Source organism: Hippocampus comes, unplaced genomic scaffold (assembly GCF_001891065.2).
Source record: "Hippocampus comes isolate QL1 unplaced genomic scaffold, H_comes_QL1_v1.1 scaffold68, whole genome shotgun sequence".
Taxonomy (NCBI): Eukaryota; Metazoa; Chordata; class Actinopteri; order Syngnathiformes; family Syngnathidae; genus Hippocampus; species Hippocampus comes.
The window spans coordinates 6,018,882-6,032,988 of record NW_017805625.1 but is presented as its reverse complement, the minus strand read 5'-3'; the positions used below and the strand labels follow the sequence as shown (position 1 = coordinate 6,032,988).

Sequence of the window (14,107 nt, the reverse complement as noted above, 5' to 3'; positions counted from 1 at the left end):
TAGTTGTGACATATATTCCCATATAATATTTATACATTGTATCATATATCTTTACATATATCACTAATATATTGTCCAATATAAATTGCAATATATGATTAGTTATTTATAAATACAAAATTACATATATTTTGTACTATATAAATGCATATATTGTAAGTTATTTTGCAATATATTGCAATATATGAAAAGCGGCAATCATTTGTATATTTTGCAATATATTACACTATATAACAATATATTATGACCAATATATAATATATTGTAAAATATATAGACTGACAATATATTAAAATATATAAAATATATTACAGTTAATATATTGGAAAATAGATTTTTCTTTCGTAAGGGCGTACTTCAAGCAAGATAACGCTTTATCAACAGTAAACTGTGCAACGTACCTTAATATTTTCTTTAGCTGACACGAACTCAAAATAGCGACTGGATTTCAAGTTTGAAAATGCGACTCTCCCCTTCCCGTCCATTGTTATTTTTTATGTGGTCAAATCGTTAAACGGCACGTTCGTGACGCCACTCTCTCAGACAGGAATGTATTTTTCTTTCGTAAGGGCGTACTTCAAGCAAGATAACGCTTTATCAACAGTAAACTGTGCAACGTACCTTAATATTTTCTTTAGCTGACACGAACTCAAAATAGCGACTGGATTTCAAGTTTGAAAATGCGACTCTCCCCTTCCCGTCCATTGTTATTTTTTATGTGGTCAAATCGTTAAACGGCACGTTCGTGACGCCACTCTCTCAGACAGGAATGCAAATGGTGAAGTACCACATTGCTGCACTTTAAACTGTCAAGGCTTTAATTCCTCTTTGGTGTTATAAAATGTAGTAGTTTGCGGTATGTCTTTCTCTAATTTAGGAACTGGGTCTCCTCCTGTATTTTCTTTGTATTAGTTTTGTTCCGTGTTGACACACCTGAAGGACACTGATTGAAAAATGGGATTCCTATTCATCCCTCCATTATCTCAATCCCTTCAACGCTTTGTATTCGTCAGCTTTTGACTCAGCATGAGACTTCATTTTTAGTTTTACAAATTTTGTGATTTCTAATGTCTGTTATCAATTTATTGTTGTATTTCTTGTTGTATGAATTGTTTTTGCTCCGTGTACAGCACTTTCTATACAGCGGTGGTTGTTTTCAAGTGCTCTACAAATACAGTTGAGTTTCTTTTAAAAAAAAAAAAAAAACGAAATATTAGACTAACGCGTTGCCCACATCATTAAACTCCATTTATTCCCAATTATGTGATATTCTAGTAAAAGTAATACCTCTCTGAAAGTTTTAATCAAACTTGAGCATTATCTTTGTAAAAGTACAAGTCTTTTAATGAAATCTATTATAGATTGTGATTGCAGAGAAAATATTAGTTACCTGAGTATTTAATAGTGTCGTATGCCGAAAGGTCATTTGATCAAATTTGAAGGAAAAAAAAAAACACTTCCTGTACATTGTCATTTATATCTGGACATAGTTTGCATATAACGCTGCTTGTAAAATCTATAACTAGACTCAATTTGAAAGGTCTCCATAGGTTTTCGATAGCTTGGCAGCATATTTGGCTGCATGCTTGTGAGCCGCAGCATGGGGAGCTGATCCCGACAGAAAGAAGTTGCCCGTACTGGGGGCCGGTAACAAGGCTCGTAAAAAGTCCTGGGAAGCAAGGACTTCCACAGGTGCGCTCCATGGATTGGTTTAATTGGAGATTTACATACAAGTGAAACACTGCAAGGGAGGGTGGTGCGAGAAAAGGGGACGCTCCGTTGGGCCAGTGGAGTTCCGCCGATACCACGATTCACACTCAAACACTGGGGTCTCCTCCTGGGTTCAGCGTGGTCCTCCACCACGTGTCGTTCTGGTACCAAACCGGCATTGCGAACAACTGTTCTTTCCCGTTGTTCCCTTCTTGGAGGAGGTGTCTGCTGCCTCTTCTCCGGGGAAAGCTGCTCTTGTGCCTTGTCGCATGACTTCTCTTGATGTTTACTCATCATTTCGTTGTCTTCGGAAGAACTTGTGTGGCTTCTTGCGGATTGCGTCGAGCGAGGCAGAGTAGAACGAAGCCTTTGTCTGCGCTTTGTAGATTTAGGTTTCCCGATGTGGTTTCCTTCCACTATTAGGTTCACGCCGCTAAATTGTGGGGGTTCAACTGCAGGCTGACGGGGCGAGAAATAGAAATACAAAGAAATGCTATTTATGTTATCATGTTAGTTATCCACTCAGTTATTTTGTTAAGGGTGTTGTAGTGATGCAAAAGGTGCAGAACCTCTATTAAGAATCTTCACCATTTAATGTTGCACTGAAAATATTTACCCCTCTACCTCTGCACTGTCAGAATTTGTTTTTGAGCTGATGAAAAATATATGGTGACTTTTGATATACCCATTAGTTTGTGTTTTGTGTTTAATTTAAAAATATTGCTCATATATTTTTATAATGTTTCCATATAATTCACATGTATTTACAATGTATTGTATCATATTAATTAAACGTATCTGTATGTAGTTGTGACATATATTCCCATATAATATTTATACATTGTATCATATATCTTTACATATATCACTAATATATTGTCCAATATAAATTGCAATATATGATTAGTTATTTATAAATACAAAATTACATATATTTTGTACTATATAAATGCATATATTGTAAGTTATTTCGCAATATATTGCAATATATGAAAAGCGGCAATCATTTGTATATTTTGCAATATATTGCACTATATAACAATATATTATGGCCAATATATAATATATTGTAAAATATATGTACTGACAATATATTAAAATATATAAAATATATTACAGTTAATATATTGGAAAATAGATTTTTCTTTCGTAAGGGCGTACTTCAAGCAAGATAACGCTTTATCAACAGTAAACTGTGCAACGTACCTTAATATTTTCTTTAGCTGACACGAACTCAAAATAGCGACTGGATTTCAAGTTTGAAAATGCGACTCTCCCCTTCCCGTCCATTGTTATTTTTTATGTGGTCAAATCGTTAAACGGCACGTTCGTGACGCCACTCTCTCAGACAGGAATGCAAATGGTGAAGTACCACATTGCTGCACTTTAAACTGTCAAGGCTTTAATTCCTCTTTGGTGTTATAAAATGTAGTAGTTTGCGGTATGTCTTTCTCTAATTTAGGAACTGGGTCTCCTCCTGTATTTTCTTTGTATTAGTTTTGTTCCGTGTTGACACACCTGAAGGACACTGATTGAAAAATGGGATTCCTATTCATCCCTCCATTATCTCAATCCCTTCAACGCTTTGTATTCGTCAGCTTTTGACTCAGCATGAGACTTCATTTTTAGTTTTACAAATTTTGTGATTTCTAATGTCTGTTATCAATTTATTGTTGTATTTCTTGTTGTATGAATTGTTTTTGCTCCGTGTACAGCACTTTCTATACAGCGGTGGTTGTTTTCAAGTGCTCTACAAATACAGTTGAGTTTCTTTTAAAAAAAAAAAAAAAAACGAAATATTAGACTAACGCGTTGCCCACATCATTAAACTCCATTTATTCCCAATTATGTGATATTCTAGTAAAAGTAATACCTCTCTGAAAGTTTTAATCAAACTTGAGCATTATCTTTGTAAAAGTACAAGTCTTTTAATGAAATCTATTATAGATTGTGATTGCAGAGAAAATATTAGTTACCTGAGTATTTAATAGTGTCGTATGCCGAAAGGTCATTTGATCAAATTTGAAGGAAAAAAAAAAACACTTCCTGTACATTGTCATTTATATCTGGACATAGTTTGCATATAACGCTGCTTGTAAAATCTATAACTAGACTCAATTTGAAAGGTCTCCATAGGTTTTCGATAGCTTGGCAGCATATTTGGCTGCATGCTTGTGAGCCGCAGCATGGGGAGCTGATCCCGACAGAAAGAAGTTGCCCGTACTGGGGGCCGGTAACAAGGCTCGTAAAAAGTCCTGGGAAGCAAGGACTTCCACAGGTGCGCTCCATGGATTGGTTTAATTGGAGATTTACATACAAGTGAAACACTGCAAGGGAGGGTGGTGCGAGAAAAGGGGACGCTCCGTTGGGCCAGTGGAGTTCCGCCGATACCACGATTCACACTCAAACACTGGGGTCTCCTCCTGGGTTCAGCGTGGTCCTCCACCACGTGTCGTTCTGGTACCAAACCGGCATTGCGAACAACTGTTCTTTCCCGTTGTTCCCTTCTTGGAGGAGGTGTCTGCTGCCTCTTCTCCGGGGAAAGCTGCTCTTGTGCCTTGTCGCATGACTTCACTTGATGTTTACTCATCATTTCGTTGTCTTCGGAAGAACTTGTGTGGCTTCTTGCGGATTGCGTCGAGCGAGGCAGAGTAGAACGAAGCCTTTGTCTGCGCTTTGTAGATTTAGGTTTCCCGATGTGGTTTCCTTCCACTATTAGGTTCACGCCGCTAAATTGTGGGGGTTCAACTGCAGGCTGACGGGGCGAGAAATAGAAATACAAAGAAATAGTGTGCTCATTGACCAAATTATAAGTTACCCTTCTGTTGATTGTGTGTCCAAGATCGATATATCTATATTCACAATTCTCATATTCTCAGTTTTGTCAAATTTTAAGATGGACCTAAAAATGCACTCGGACCTTTGCAAGTGAACTTCATTTGACCATCTCTTAATGTTGGCTTTTGAACAACTTACTTCTGAACTTATTTTAATACTTTTAATTCTTTTTATTTATTTATTTAAGCACTCGCGTGTCCTCTTGGGGGGCCTCCACCCTGGGAGGTGTGGCGGCTGTCACTCAGCATGGATTAACTCCCCTTGGGTGCTCTCTTTTCCTCATGTGGCTTCTCTGTGCCTTGCCACATCTTTTTGAATCGTCATCAGGGTATGCGTGCATGTTTTGTATGTTTGTTTGTGTGTGGTGTGCGCGTGTGTGCTCAGATGAAAGCGGAAAGGTTTTCTAAGAAAATCACAACAGCCCAGTTGCGACTGATTCAACGCCCCAAAGTAGAGTGACCCAAATGAATGAGAATAGCCAGTGACAATTGGCTTTGTCCATTCAAAAGTTTAAAGAATCAAATATAGTTCACCTGTAAAGATTGGAGAAAAAAATAAATGTTCATCCCAAAACTTAATCCAAATTTCTCTAACCTTTGTGAGTGCTGTAAGATTTTAAAAAAATTTAAAAATACACTGAAAATTGATTTTTTTTTAAAAGGTCATACTAACTTTTGTCTTTCTTGATACGCCTCTTGTATAAGTCTTATCGTAGACTGAGTGGTGTACCAAATATTATGTTATGTTCTGTGCCGTATCACACAGTATTTTCTTGGCCTCGTAAGCCTGATGTACTTCATCACCTGTTTGTAGATCAACCGGAAGCCTCCCGTGAAGGCGTTGGGGTTGTTTCGTCTGTCCAGCACCACCTTCAGCGTGTCCAGCTGCACGGCGGGGCAGAGGCGAGCTGTGACAACGCTGGTGCAGGCCATCGTGGGATTGGCGTTGACTTCAAGGAGCCAAGGTCTCAGATCATTTCCCAACATGAAATCGGCACCGTATAACTCAAAGGTTGCCTTGCGGCGCTCCACCTGGTCCTGAGCCGTCTGCAAGACGTGGACCACAGCTTGTTGCATACCCGGGACCACCACCTTGTCCCACTGCGCCCCACGGCCCTGCTGCTGTAGAAAGGCTTTGAAGTCGGAGCTGGACCACATGTTGTCCCTTGGCACGCTGGGATGGCGCTCATTTGATGGCTGGAGGTGCCTCTGGATGGCATTGTTGCACAGATGGACCGAGCTGATGAGACAATGATGGTGAGCGTTCATTTAAAATGACACTTCAGTCCTTACTACATTGCTCATTCCAGAATTGGAGCGCTTTCTGAAAAACGGCAATGACTCGCAAAAAATGACGCCGAGCTCATTGCTTTAACCATATCTGTGTCTATTTTTCATATTTTTACAATACTTTCAACCACAACTTGGGAAAACCAAGGCTCAAAGCTCATTTTTGAGCTCAGTTTGTTCTTGACCAGTTACCATTGCAACTAACCTAGCTAACTTGTAGCGTTATACTAAATTTAAATTAGTATTCAAATCAAATTAAACGTTCTATATGTAACTATGAAGATCTTATTCGACATTTTTCAGAAATATTTTTTTTTCAGGACCGTGAGCGTCTGTAACAGCAAAATACATGACATGACAAATAAAATGTCATATAGCGCGTATTGTTGATGGTTGAGCTGGATACATTTAATGACCGTTTATGATGGTTAACGCCCATTACCTCACTTGAAAACCGCGCAAATTTCAGTAAAATAAAAAGTCCACTTTTCAAAAAGGGGAAAATAACAATCCCATGAGGAGACTGAAGAATAGTATTGATTTTTTGAAAAAAAAATTTTAAAAAGTAGAATTGACCAGATTCACATGTATGGTTTCAATCTGTCACAAATGAAATGCAAAATCATTCATTGTTCGTGTCCTGGCTGACCTATCAAGTCTCTTTGTGGAGTAAGGCTGTGTGGAGAACCTCAGGTAGCATTCCCTGTAGAACCAAACGGTCAGAGGGTTCCAGTCGGTGACGAGAAACCACTGACGCAGGTCAAATTTGGTTCCATTGACCAACAGAGGCTGTTCCAGGTACTTCTGAACCACCCACTTGCTATCTTTCACCATGGCTTTGTCTGAGTCTACCAGTGCTAAAATCTGATCCAAGCGATTCATGCAAACAATACCTGGATGGTGCCATGTAAAAAAAAAAAAAGGGTTAGATTGATTCGATTGGATTATTAGGATTTGGGGTTTCTTAATACTGTATACAGCAGCTGTCCCCAACCTTTTTTGCCCCACGGACCGGTTTAATGTCAGACAATTTTTTCAGGGACCGTCCTTACAACAAAATAATATCATGTGACCTGCATGAAAACGGTGTTATTGTCTGAACATAATAATAAACACGAATCATGACACGGGGAACGTCCTATCTGTCCACAACGCTCTCCGGTTAACAGCAAAATACATGACATGACAAATAAAATGTCATATAGCGCGTATTGTTGATGGTTGAGCTGGATACATTTAATGACCGTTTATGATGGTTAACGCCCATTACCTCACTTGAAAACCGTGAAAATTTCTTTCAAATAAAAAGTCCACTTTTCAAAAAGGTGAAAATAACAATCCCATGAGGAGACTGAACAATAGTATTGATTTTTTTGAGAAAAAAAAAAAAAGTAGAATTGACCAGATTCACACGTATGGTTTCAAACTCTCACAAATGAAATGTAAAATCATTCATTGTTCGTGTCCTGGCTGACCTATCAAGTCTCTTTGTGGAGTAAGGCTGTGTGGAGAACCTCAGGTAGCATTCCCTGTAGAACCAAACGGTCAGAGGGTTCCAGTCGGTGACGAGAAACCACTGACGCAGGTCAAATTTGGTTCCATTGACCAACAGAGGCTGTTCCAGGTACTTCTGAACCACCCACTTGCTATCTTTCACCATGGCTTTGTCTGAGTCTACCAGTGCTAAAATCTGATCCAAGCGATTCATGCAAACAATACCTGGATGGTGCCATGTAAAAGAAAAGATTAGATTGATTCGATTAGATTATTAGGATTTGGGGTTTCTGAATACTGTATACACCAGCTGTCCCCAACCTTTTTTGCCCCTCGGACCAGTTTAATGTCAATTTTTTCAGGGACCGCCCTTACACCAAAATAATATGTGACCTGCATGAAAACGGTGGTATTTTCTAAACATAATAATGAATACGAATCATGACACGTCCTATCTGTCCGCAACGCTCTCCGGTTGCTATTGTCACGTTTAAACGTGCCTTCAAAATAAGATACACCGCAAATACAAAGTGCATGAAAAATATGACTCACCATCACCGCATATTATGCTGAGTGGGCTTGGTGCCTTTTCACATAAGGGGGTATTTTCGCCCATGCAGGTTTCTTTCTAGAGGAGTTTCACTGTACACCACAAATACAAAGTGCATGAAAAATACGACTCACCATCACCGCATATTACGCAGAGTGGGCTTGGTGTGTATGAATCTCCCGTTGAGATAAATCCATATTTTTAAGTCGGACTCCTGACTCTGTCTATTAAATGTAGCCTTTTTCTTGAAAGTCATCTGCTACTCTTCTGTCTTCTGGCTGGGCCTTTTCCCCTTCCCAAAGACACTTTCCAAAGACGTGTTTGAATCTCCCGTTGAGATAAATCCATATTTTTAAGTCGGACTCCTGACTCTGTCTATTAAATGTAGCCTTTTTCTTGAAAGTCGTCTGCTCCTCTTCTGTCTACTGGCTGGGCCTTTTCCCCTACCCAAAGAAACTTTCCAAAGACGTTTGTTTTTTTTACTCATTTTTACTAGCTCCCGGGTTTCATTTTAGCGGTAACCTATCACGTGTCCGAGAAGCGCGTCAAACGTGACATACTGCAGACGGATCTAACAGAGAATCTGGTAATTTTCAAAATCAAACATCTTTCAGATTCCGAAATGAATAAAACGGAAGTAATATACGTTATTTTTATTCTTTCAGTGCGGCCCGGTGCCAAATGACCCACAGACCGGTCCCGGTCCGTGGCCGGGGTTTGGGGACATCTGGTATACAGGATACTTATGTTAGCGGTAACCTATCACGTGACCGAGAAGCGCGTCAAACGTGACATACTGCAGACAGATCTAACAGAGAATCTGGTAATTTTCAAAATAAAACATCTTTCAGATTCCGAAATGAATAAAACGGAAGTAATATACGTTATTTATTCTTTTAGTGCGGCCCGGTACCAAATGACCCACGGACCGGTCCCAGTCCGTGGCCCGGGGTTTGGGGACACCTGGTATACAGGATACTTATGCTGTATACTGCCTTTTTTAAATTAAAAAAAAAAAAAAAAAAGTTTAACTGTTAATATGGAGCAGGAACAAAAGCCTCACCTCTTCCTCTTGACATGGCACCAGGTTTTATAATCCAGATGTTATTGACTCCATCAGTGTCCAGCTGAGGACACACTTCCTTCAGTCGGACCAACATGGCCTGGCAGCGCTCCACAAAACCAGCACTACTTCTGATCGATGCACCTTTACTACACAGTTAAATTATCATTGTTAGTGAACAAACTCAATCACAAAAAATGAAAATATGATGGCTCAAAAACCTGTTGTGCTTAGACATTTTTGAAATCTGTGTCAAAAATACATTTGGGGACACATATAGCCACCCTTGATTAAAACTTGCTGCTACCCAGAGTATTTAGCCAATTTGTAGATTCACTTTGAGGCGGTTACTGGTTAGCAACTGGTTAGCACATCCGTCTTATAGTGCAGAGGTGCAGGGTTCGATTCCGGCTCCAGCTTTCCTGTGTAGCGTTTGCATGTCCTCCCTATGTCTGCGTGGGTTTTCTCCGGGTACTCTGGTTTCCTCCCACATGCCCAAAACATGCATGGCAGGCTAACGGAACACTCTAAATTGTCCCGAGGTGTGAGTGTGAGCGCGGATGGTTGCTTGTCTTCGTGTGCCCTGCGATTGGCTGGCAACCAGTTCAGGGTGTACTCCACGAAAACAGCTGGGATAGACTCCAGCACGCCCCGCAACCCTCGTGAGGATAAGCAGATTAGAGACTACAAAAGCCCCAAACAAAATACGAACCTGCATAATTAATCCTATTGGACAATCACAGGCCTTAACTAAGAGGAATCAATGTGTTGAACCCATAAAGCTGTATTCAAATGCACTCACTGCACAACCAAGTAGTACTTTTGCAGAAAGTGATTCCATTGGTTTTCCTCCACAAAAGGCAAAGGTTTCACAGTCACATCGATGTCGCTGTGCGCTAAGACACTCAGATACTCCTGACACCTCTGCAAGGCTGTGTTGATCACTCCTGCACTCACTGTGGGGGATAAACAACATCGGCCTCAGTGGCAAATGGCCGCATTCTTTGTTGCGCGTGTCAAACTTAGCATTCAGCCACCCACTTTACCTGCGGAGACGGCGCTTTCGGCTTTCCCCTCTTCATCTTGCATTGGCTTATTTATCTTCATGCTCGTCTCCACCACGTGCTTCAGCAGACTGCTGCACGCCGTCCTTCTGAAGTCCTCTTTTGGTCACACGGAACAAAGAGCACGCGGGAAATATTGAGGAAACAAAAAGGAAGTCTGCTTGTGCCAGACAAGTGTGACGGCAGTGTTGAGCAGACCGATGAATGCATCTCTCTCATCCTCGGCCCCGAGCCTGTAACATCTCGGAAAGAAGGTGTCAGGGTCTGCAGTGTCATACCACCTAAGGTTACGCAGGTTCACACAGAGACCCACCTCAAACAGCAACACAAAATACCGTCACTGGCACTCGTCTACAAAAAGTTATGCATCGCGCATGTCTTCGAGGGTATGTTTTAAGAATTCAAGGGGACACCTTGGTGGTGAAGTTTGCGGTGTTGGCATAGTGGTTGGTGATTTGGTCCTGTTGAAGCGAACGATAGTGGGTGGCATCGTAGCGTGGGCTCCAGTAGAAGAAAGGCTTTTGATTTCGAACCAGGCGAGACTACACACAGCAAAACAACAAAAAAAAAAAGGGTTGCCACAGTTCAATCATGATAATTAGATCACATTTTATTATTATGTATGACAGTGCATACTGGCCAGCCCTTTTAGGTTTCCTGTATTTAGGGAAAGAGTCCTCGCAAAAAAAAAAAAAAAAGTTCATTCAATGTTACTGCTTTTTTTGTTTTAGTTGTAGTTTTTGGGGTTTTTTTGGTGGGGCATTAATAAATTTGTGGTTCTTACTTTTTATGTACTCACCACAACTACAATGAATAATTTGGCACTGAAAGCATATAAAAGAATTTTTTGTCATGTTTATTTCTCCTATCTCATAAATAAACTATGAAAAACCATTGAAGGATTTTTACTCTTTAAAAAAAAAACAAATATCATGTAACATCAAGAAACATACTTTTTATAGAATTATTTGGAGATTGTTCTAGATTTCGCATTTGACAATGTAAAATATACACCAATCCAGTTGTGTGCCACATGTACTGGTACTGTATTTTTAGCAGTGAAACACTGGCAGCTGTGGTTGCCAGGAATTTCCCCAAAAAATTCATATTTCTGATTGTAGTTATTTACCAGAGCAGGGCTTATCATTCTCCTGCTAAAATTTTTAGATTCCAACTATCGTTTTACAAGTAACTGTAAAAAACCATGGATACTCGTTTTTTTAAAGTTAATTACAGTACAAATAATTGCAATATTGTATTTTTTACCATGATTTTCAATGAACAAAGCTGTTGTTATTTACTGTAAAATTTAAGGCTGCCATACCGGTACATATTTTTTATTTTTTTCTGGCAACCACAGCTTCCAGTATTTTTTGTGTGTTTGTTTGTTTTAGATGTGATGGCTCACAAAAAAAAAAAAAAAAAAAAAAAGGCGCAACAGGCCGTAGCCAAGTATGCTGACAAGTGTGCCACTAGTCTACACATTTACAACACACAATTAAAATTCTGTGAACTATAAAGAGATATAAAGGGAGGTATATTGGGGGGGTCCATGCGAACGTTCTCTTACCATGAAGTCATACATGTCGTCAAGGTCATCTTGCTCAGTGTCATCCCCTCTCTCTGAAATTTGATCAGGAAAGAGGTTGAATGCTATTTGTAAAAGCGCGATGAAACCCCCGCATCTTAAACAGTCTGAAAAGAAATGGCTGGATTGGGTTTGCCTGTAAATTGAACCGCTAAATCATTGAATCACCCATCAAAAAAGACTCGTTTGGGTCTTTTTTTTTTTTTCCATGAACAAGTGATGAAACTGACCTTTTATCTCACTGCAATTATATGCTCCAATACTGGCATCATCTTCCTCCTTGTCCTTCTCACTCTGGCAGGGAGACGTTCCATGGCCTGCGTTGGGCAAATAACGCTCCACCCACCCTCTGGCCCGTAAGCCGGCACGGATCACAGGATAGCGCCCCTGCACTGAAAATACTTTTTGCGCCTGAAGCCATCAGGGATAACAGAGGCGGTTAGTATACAGTAAAGTTTACACGGAGGCCGTACTGTGGATTCATTCCGTCTTTGTCATGACCTTGATTGCTTTCTCCACCAGGGCTTTAGCTGCTTTCATCTTCTCCAGCTTGGTAGAGGGAAAGCTACAACGTGCCTTAACCTCTACTGGAACCATGTCTGGAACAAAAAGGTCAAGTTAGCGTTTAGGGCCGGATTTATGAAAATGTTTGCACAGGCAAAAAAAAAAAAAAGAGCGCAGAATTGATTGCTCACTCAAACGCATGTTGAAGCTGATCTACTAAATGAGCACATCCAGGATTGCATTTGCCAAATGCGCAAAATTGCAGCACAGTTCATTTTGCGTGTTCTCGGGATACGCAATGTGATTTATCAAACTAATGATTTTGCATATTTCACTGATGCAAACCAGCACTTAAAGAACGTTCAAGCTTGTGCAGGATAAATAAAAAGATGCACAGAGACCTTTTCTGCTGGTGTAAAAATGTTGAAAATGTCATGAATATGACTTATTGTTCATTGAGCAATTTAGTTTTGGAGTTTATGATGATGATTATAATCTATGGTCTGAGCTGGAGTATACAATATACCCTCACCCCCGTAAAATAGAAAAAGACTTACCGGTACTTACATGCCGGCACAACACTACATGAAGCGCCTCATTGTATTTTAACATCGTTCCTTGGCACTAAAATGCCACAAAATGCCACTAAAGCAATGCTCTCAAAGTATATTAGAACGGGCTTTCAGTGAATAACGGATATAGTTTTAAAAACATCATCAAAAAAAATAAATATCTGCGAATAGGTCAATCTGAGCATAGCGAATCATGAATATGTATTGTGTAAATGTGCAAATATAAGTCATTGGGGAAAACACGGCAGGTCGCTCTTACCTGACATTGTTAGACAGGATTTCTTTGCAGGGTTGAGTTTTTGAATCCAAAAAATCTGTTTTTAAAATGGGGACAAATTAAAAATAAGTGTGTTGTTGTGATAGTATGACGAGAATACATTCAAGCCATTAATTTAATATGCACTGTGTAGTTGGATTTTGTTTGGTCAGAAAGAGGTACAGCGGGATCTATCACTGAAAGCACAAGCAAACATCATTATTGAGCTTCATGCTAAATACATTCATACAAAAAAAAATCTGTCTGTTTTTCTGTCCGTTTCAAACGCATTGAAACTAAATCCGCAGAGTCCGACATGAACATCTTTGTCACTTATCCAGTGGGGCTTCTCCTCCGTCCTGCTGCCCTCATTGCGCCCACAGACTGTCACCATAACAACCGTGCTTGCACCCACTGATTTAAGTTACCCAGGCAACCGTACCACCCATGCACGTTTGACTTACTTTTTGCCTACACTAACAGCAGCTATCAGAAATATGTCACACACCGTGGCAAGTTAGTGGAGCTTCGAGGAGAGAGCCAAGAGGGGGAAAAAAAACCCCCAAACTGTTACGCAATTAGCCGGATCGGGCCACGTGGCTTCGGATCGAAGGTGTTCCCCTTGCGGTGAGACCTGCGCGACACATGTGCGAACTTGACAGTTGCTCAGTTGGTCACCTTCTGATTCAATGTCAACTCATCATCTGTGACAACAAATCCCGTCTGATCGTCTAATAACGCGCAGGACGTATTCAAGCCAAATATTTCTCGTCACCGTCATACACGCGCATGAGCTGGATGTGATGTCCTACTTTGTGTAATTCCACATTTGTACGCACGGTGACAGCAACGCCCTCAGTCTTTGCATTCTGCCGTCTCTTCACTGTACTGGATAGTTGTGAGTGTGACAGTACCTCATGGTTAATAAATAGCTAATCGTTTGAATGATTGTATTGTCATAATCATCATAGTAATATGACACAATTGGTATACAACGTTTGAGATTCATATTTATTTATTCCGTATTACTCAATATGAGTCTAGAGAAAACTTTTTTTTTCATCTGAGAGGTATGTCTAAAATGTCGGCCCAATTATGGAAAACCCCACAATACGATTTAACGCAATCAAACACCAACCACAATAATAAATTAGTTGTTAAATACATTTCGGTGCCATG

At 40.0% G+C, this 14,107-nt stretch overlaps 1 protein-coding gene and 1 long non-coding RNA gene across 2 annotated transcripts in view; both read right to left on the bottom strand.

Annotated features, from left to right (window-relative positions):
* LOC109522582 (uncharacterized) overlaps positions 1-492 on the bottom strand; it is a 5,986-nt gene extending 5,494 nt beyond the window's left edge. Inside the window, exon 1 of the long non-coding RNA XR_002169583.1 lies at positions 402-492. This is a non-coding gene — a long non-coding RNA (uncharacterized LOC109522582). The remainder of the gene's footprint in view (positions 1-401) is intronic.
* A 3,037-nt stretch (positions 493-3,529) lies between these two features.
* Positions 3,530-13,910, bottom strand: ttll3 (tubulin tyrosine ligase-like family, member 3). Its single transcript, XM_019880441.1, has 12 exons — positions 12,932-13,910; positions 12,098-12,195; positions 11,827-12,007; positions 11,579-11,631; positions 10,422-10,550; positions 10,207-10,321; positions 9,991-10,107; positions 9,747-9,900; positions 8,945-9,093; positions 7,313-7,556; positions 5,352-5,787; positions 3,530-4,465 (listed from the first exon to the last, which is right to left on the bottom strand). The coding sequence occupies exons 1-12, from the start codon at positions 12,936-12,938 to the stop codon at positions 3,767-3,769; spliced, it is 2,382 nt and encodes a 793-aa protein (XP_019736000.1). The 5' UTR covers positions 12,939-13,910; the 3' UTR covers positions 3,530-3,766.
* Between the last annotated feature and the right edge of the window lie 197 nt (positions 13,911-14,107).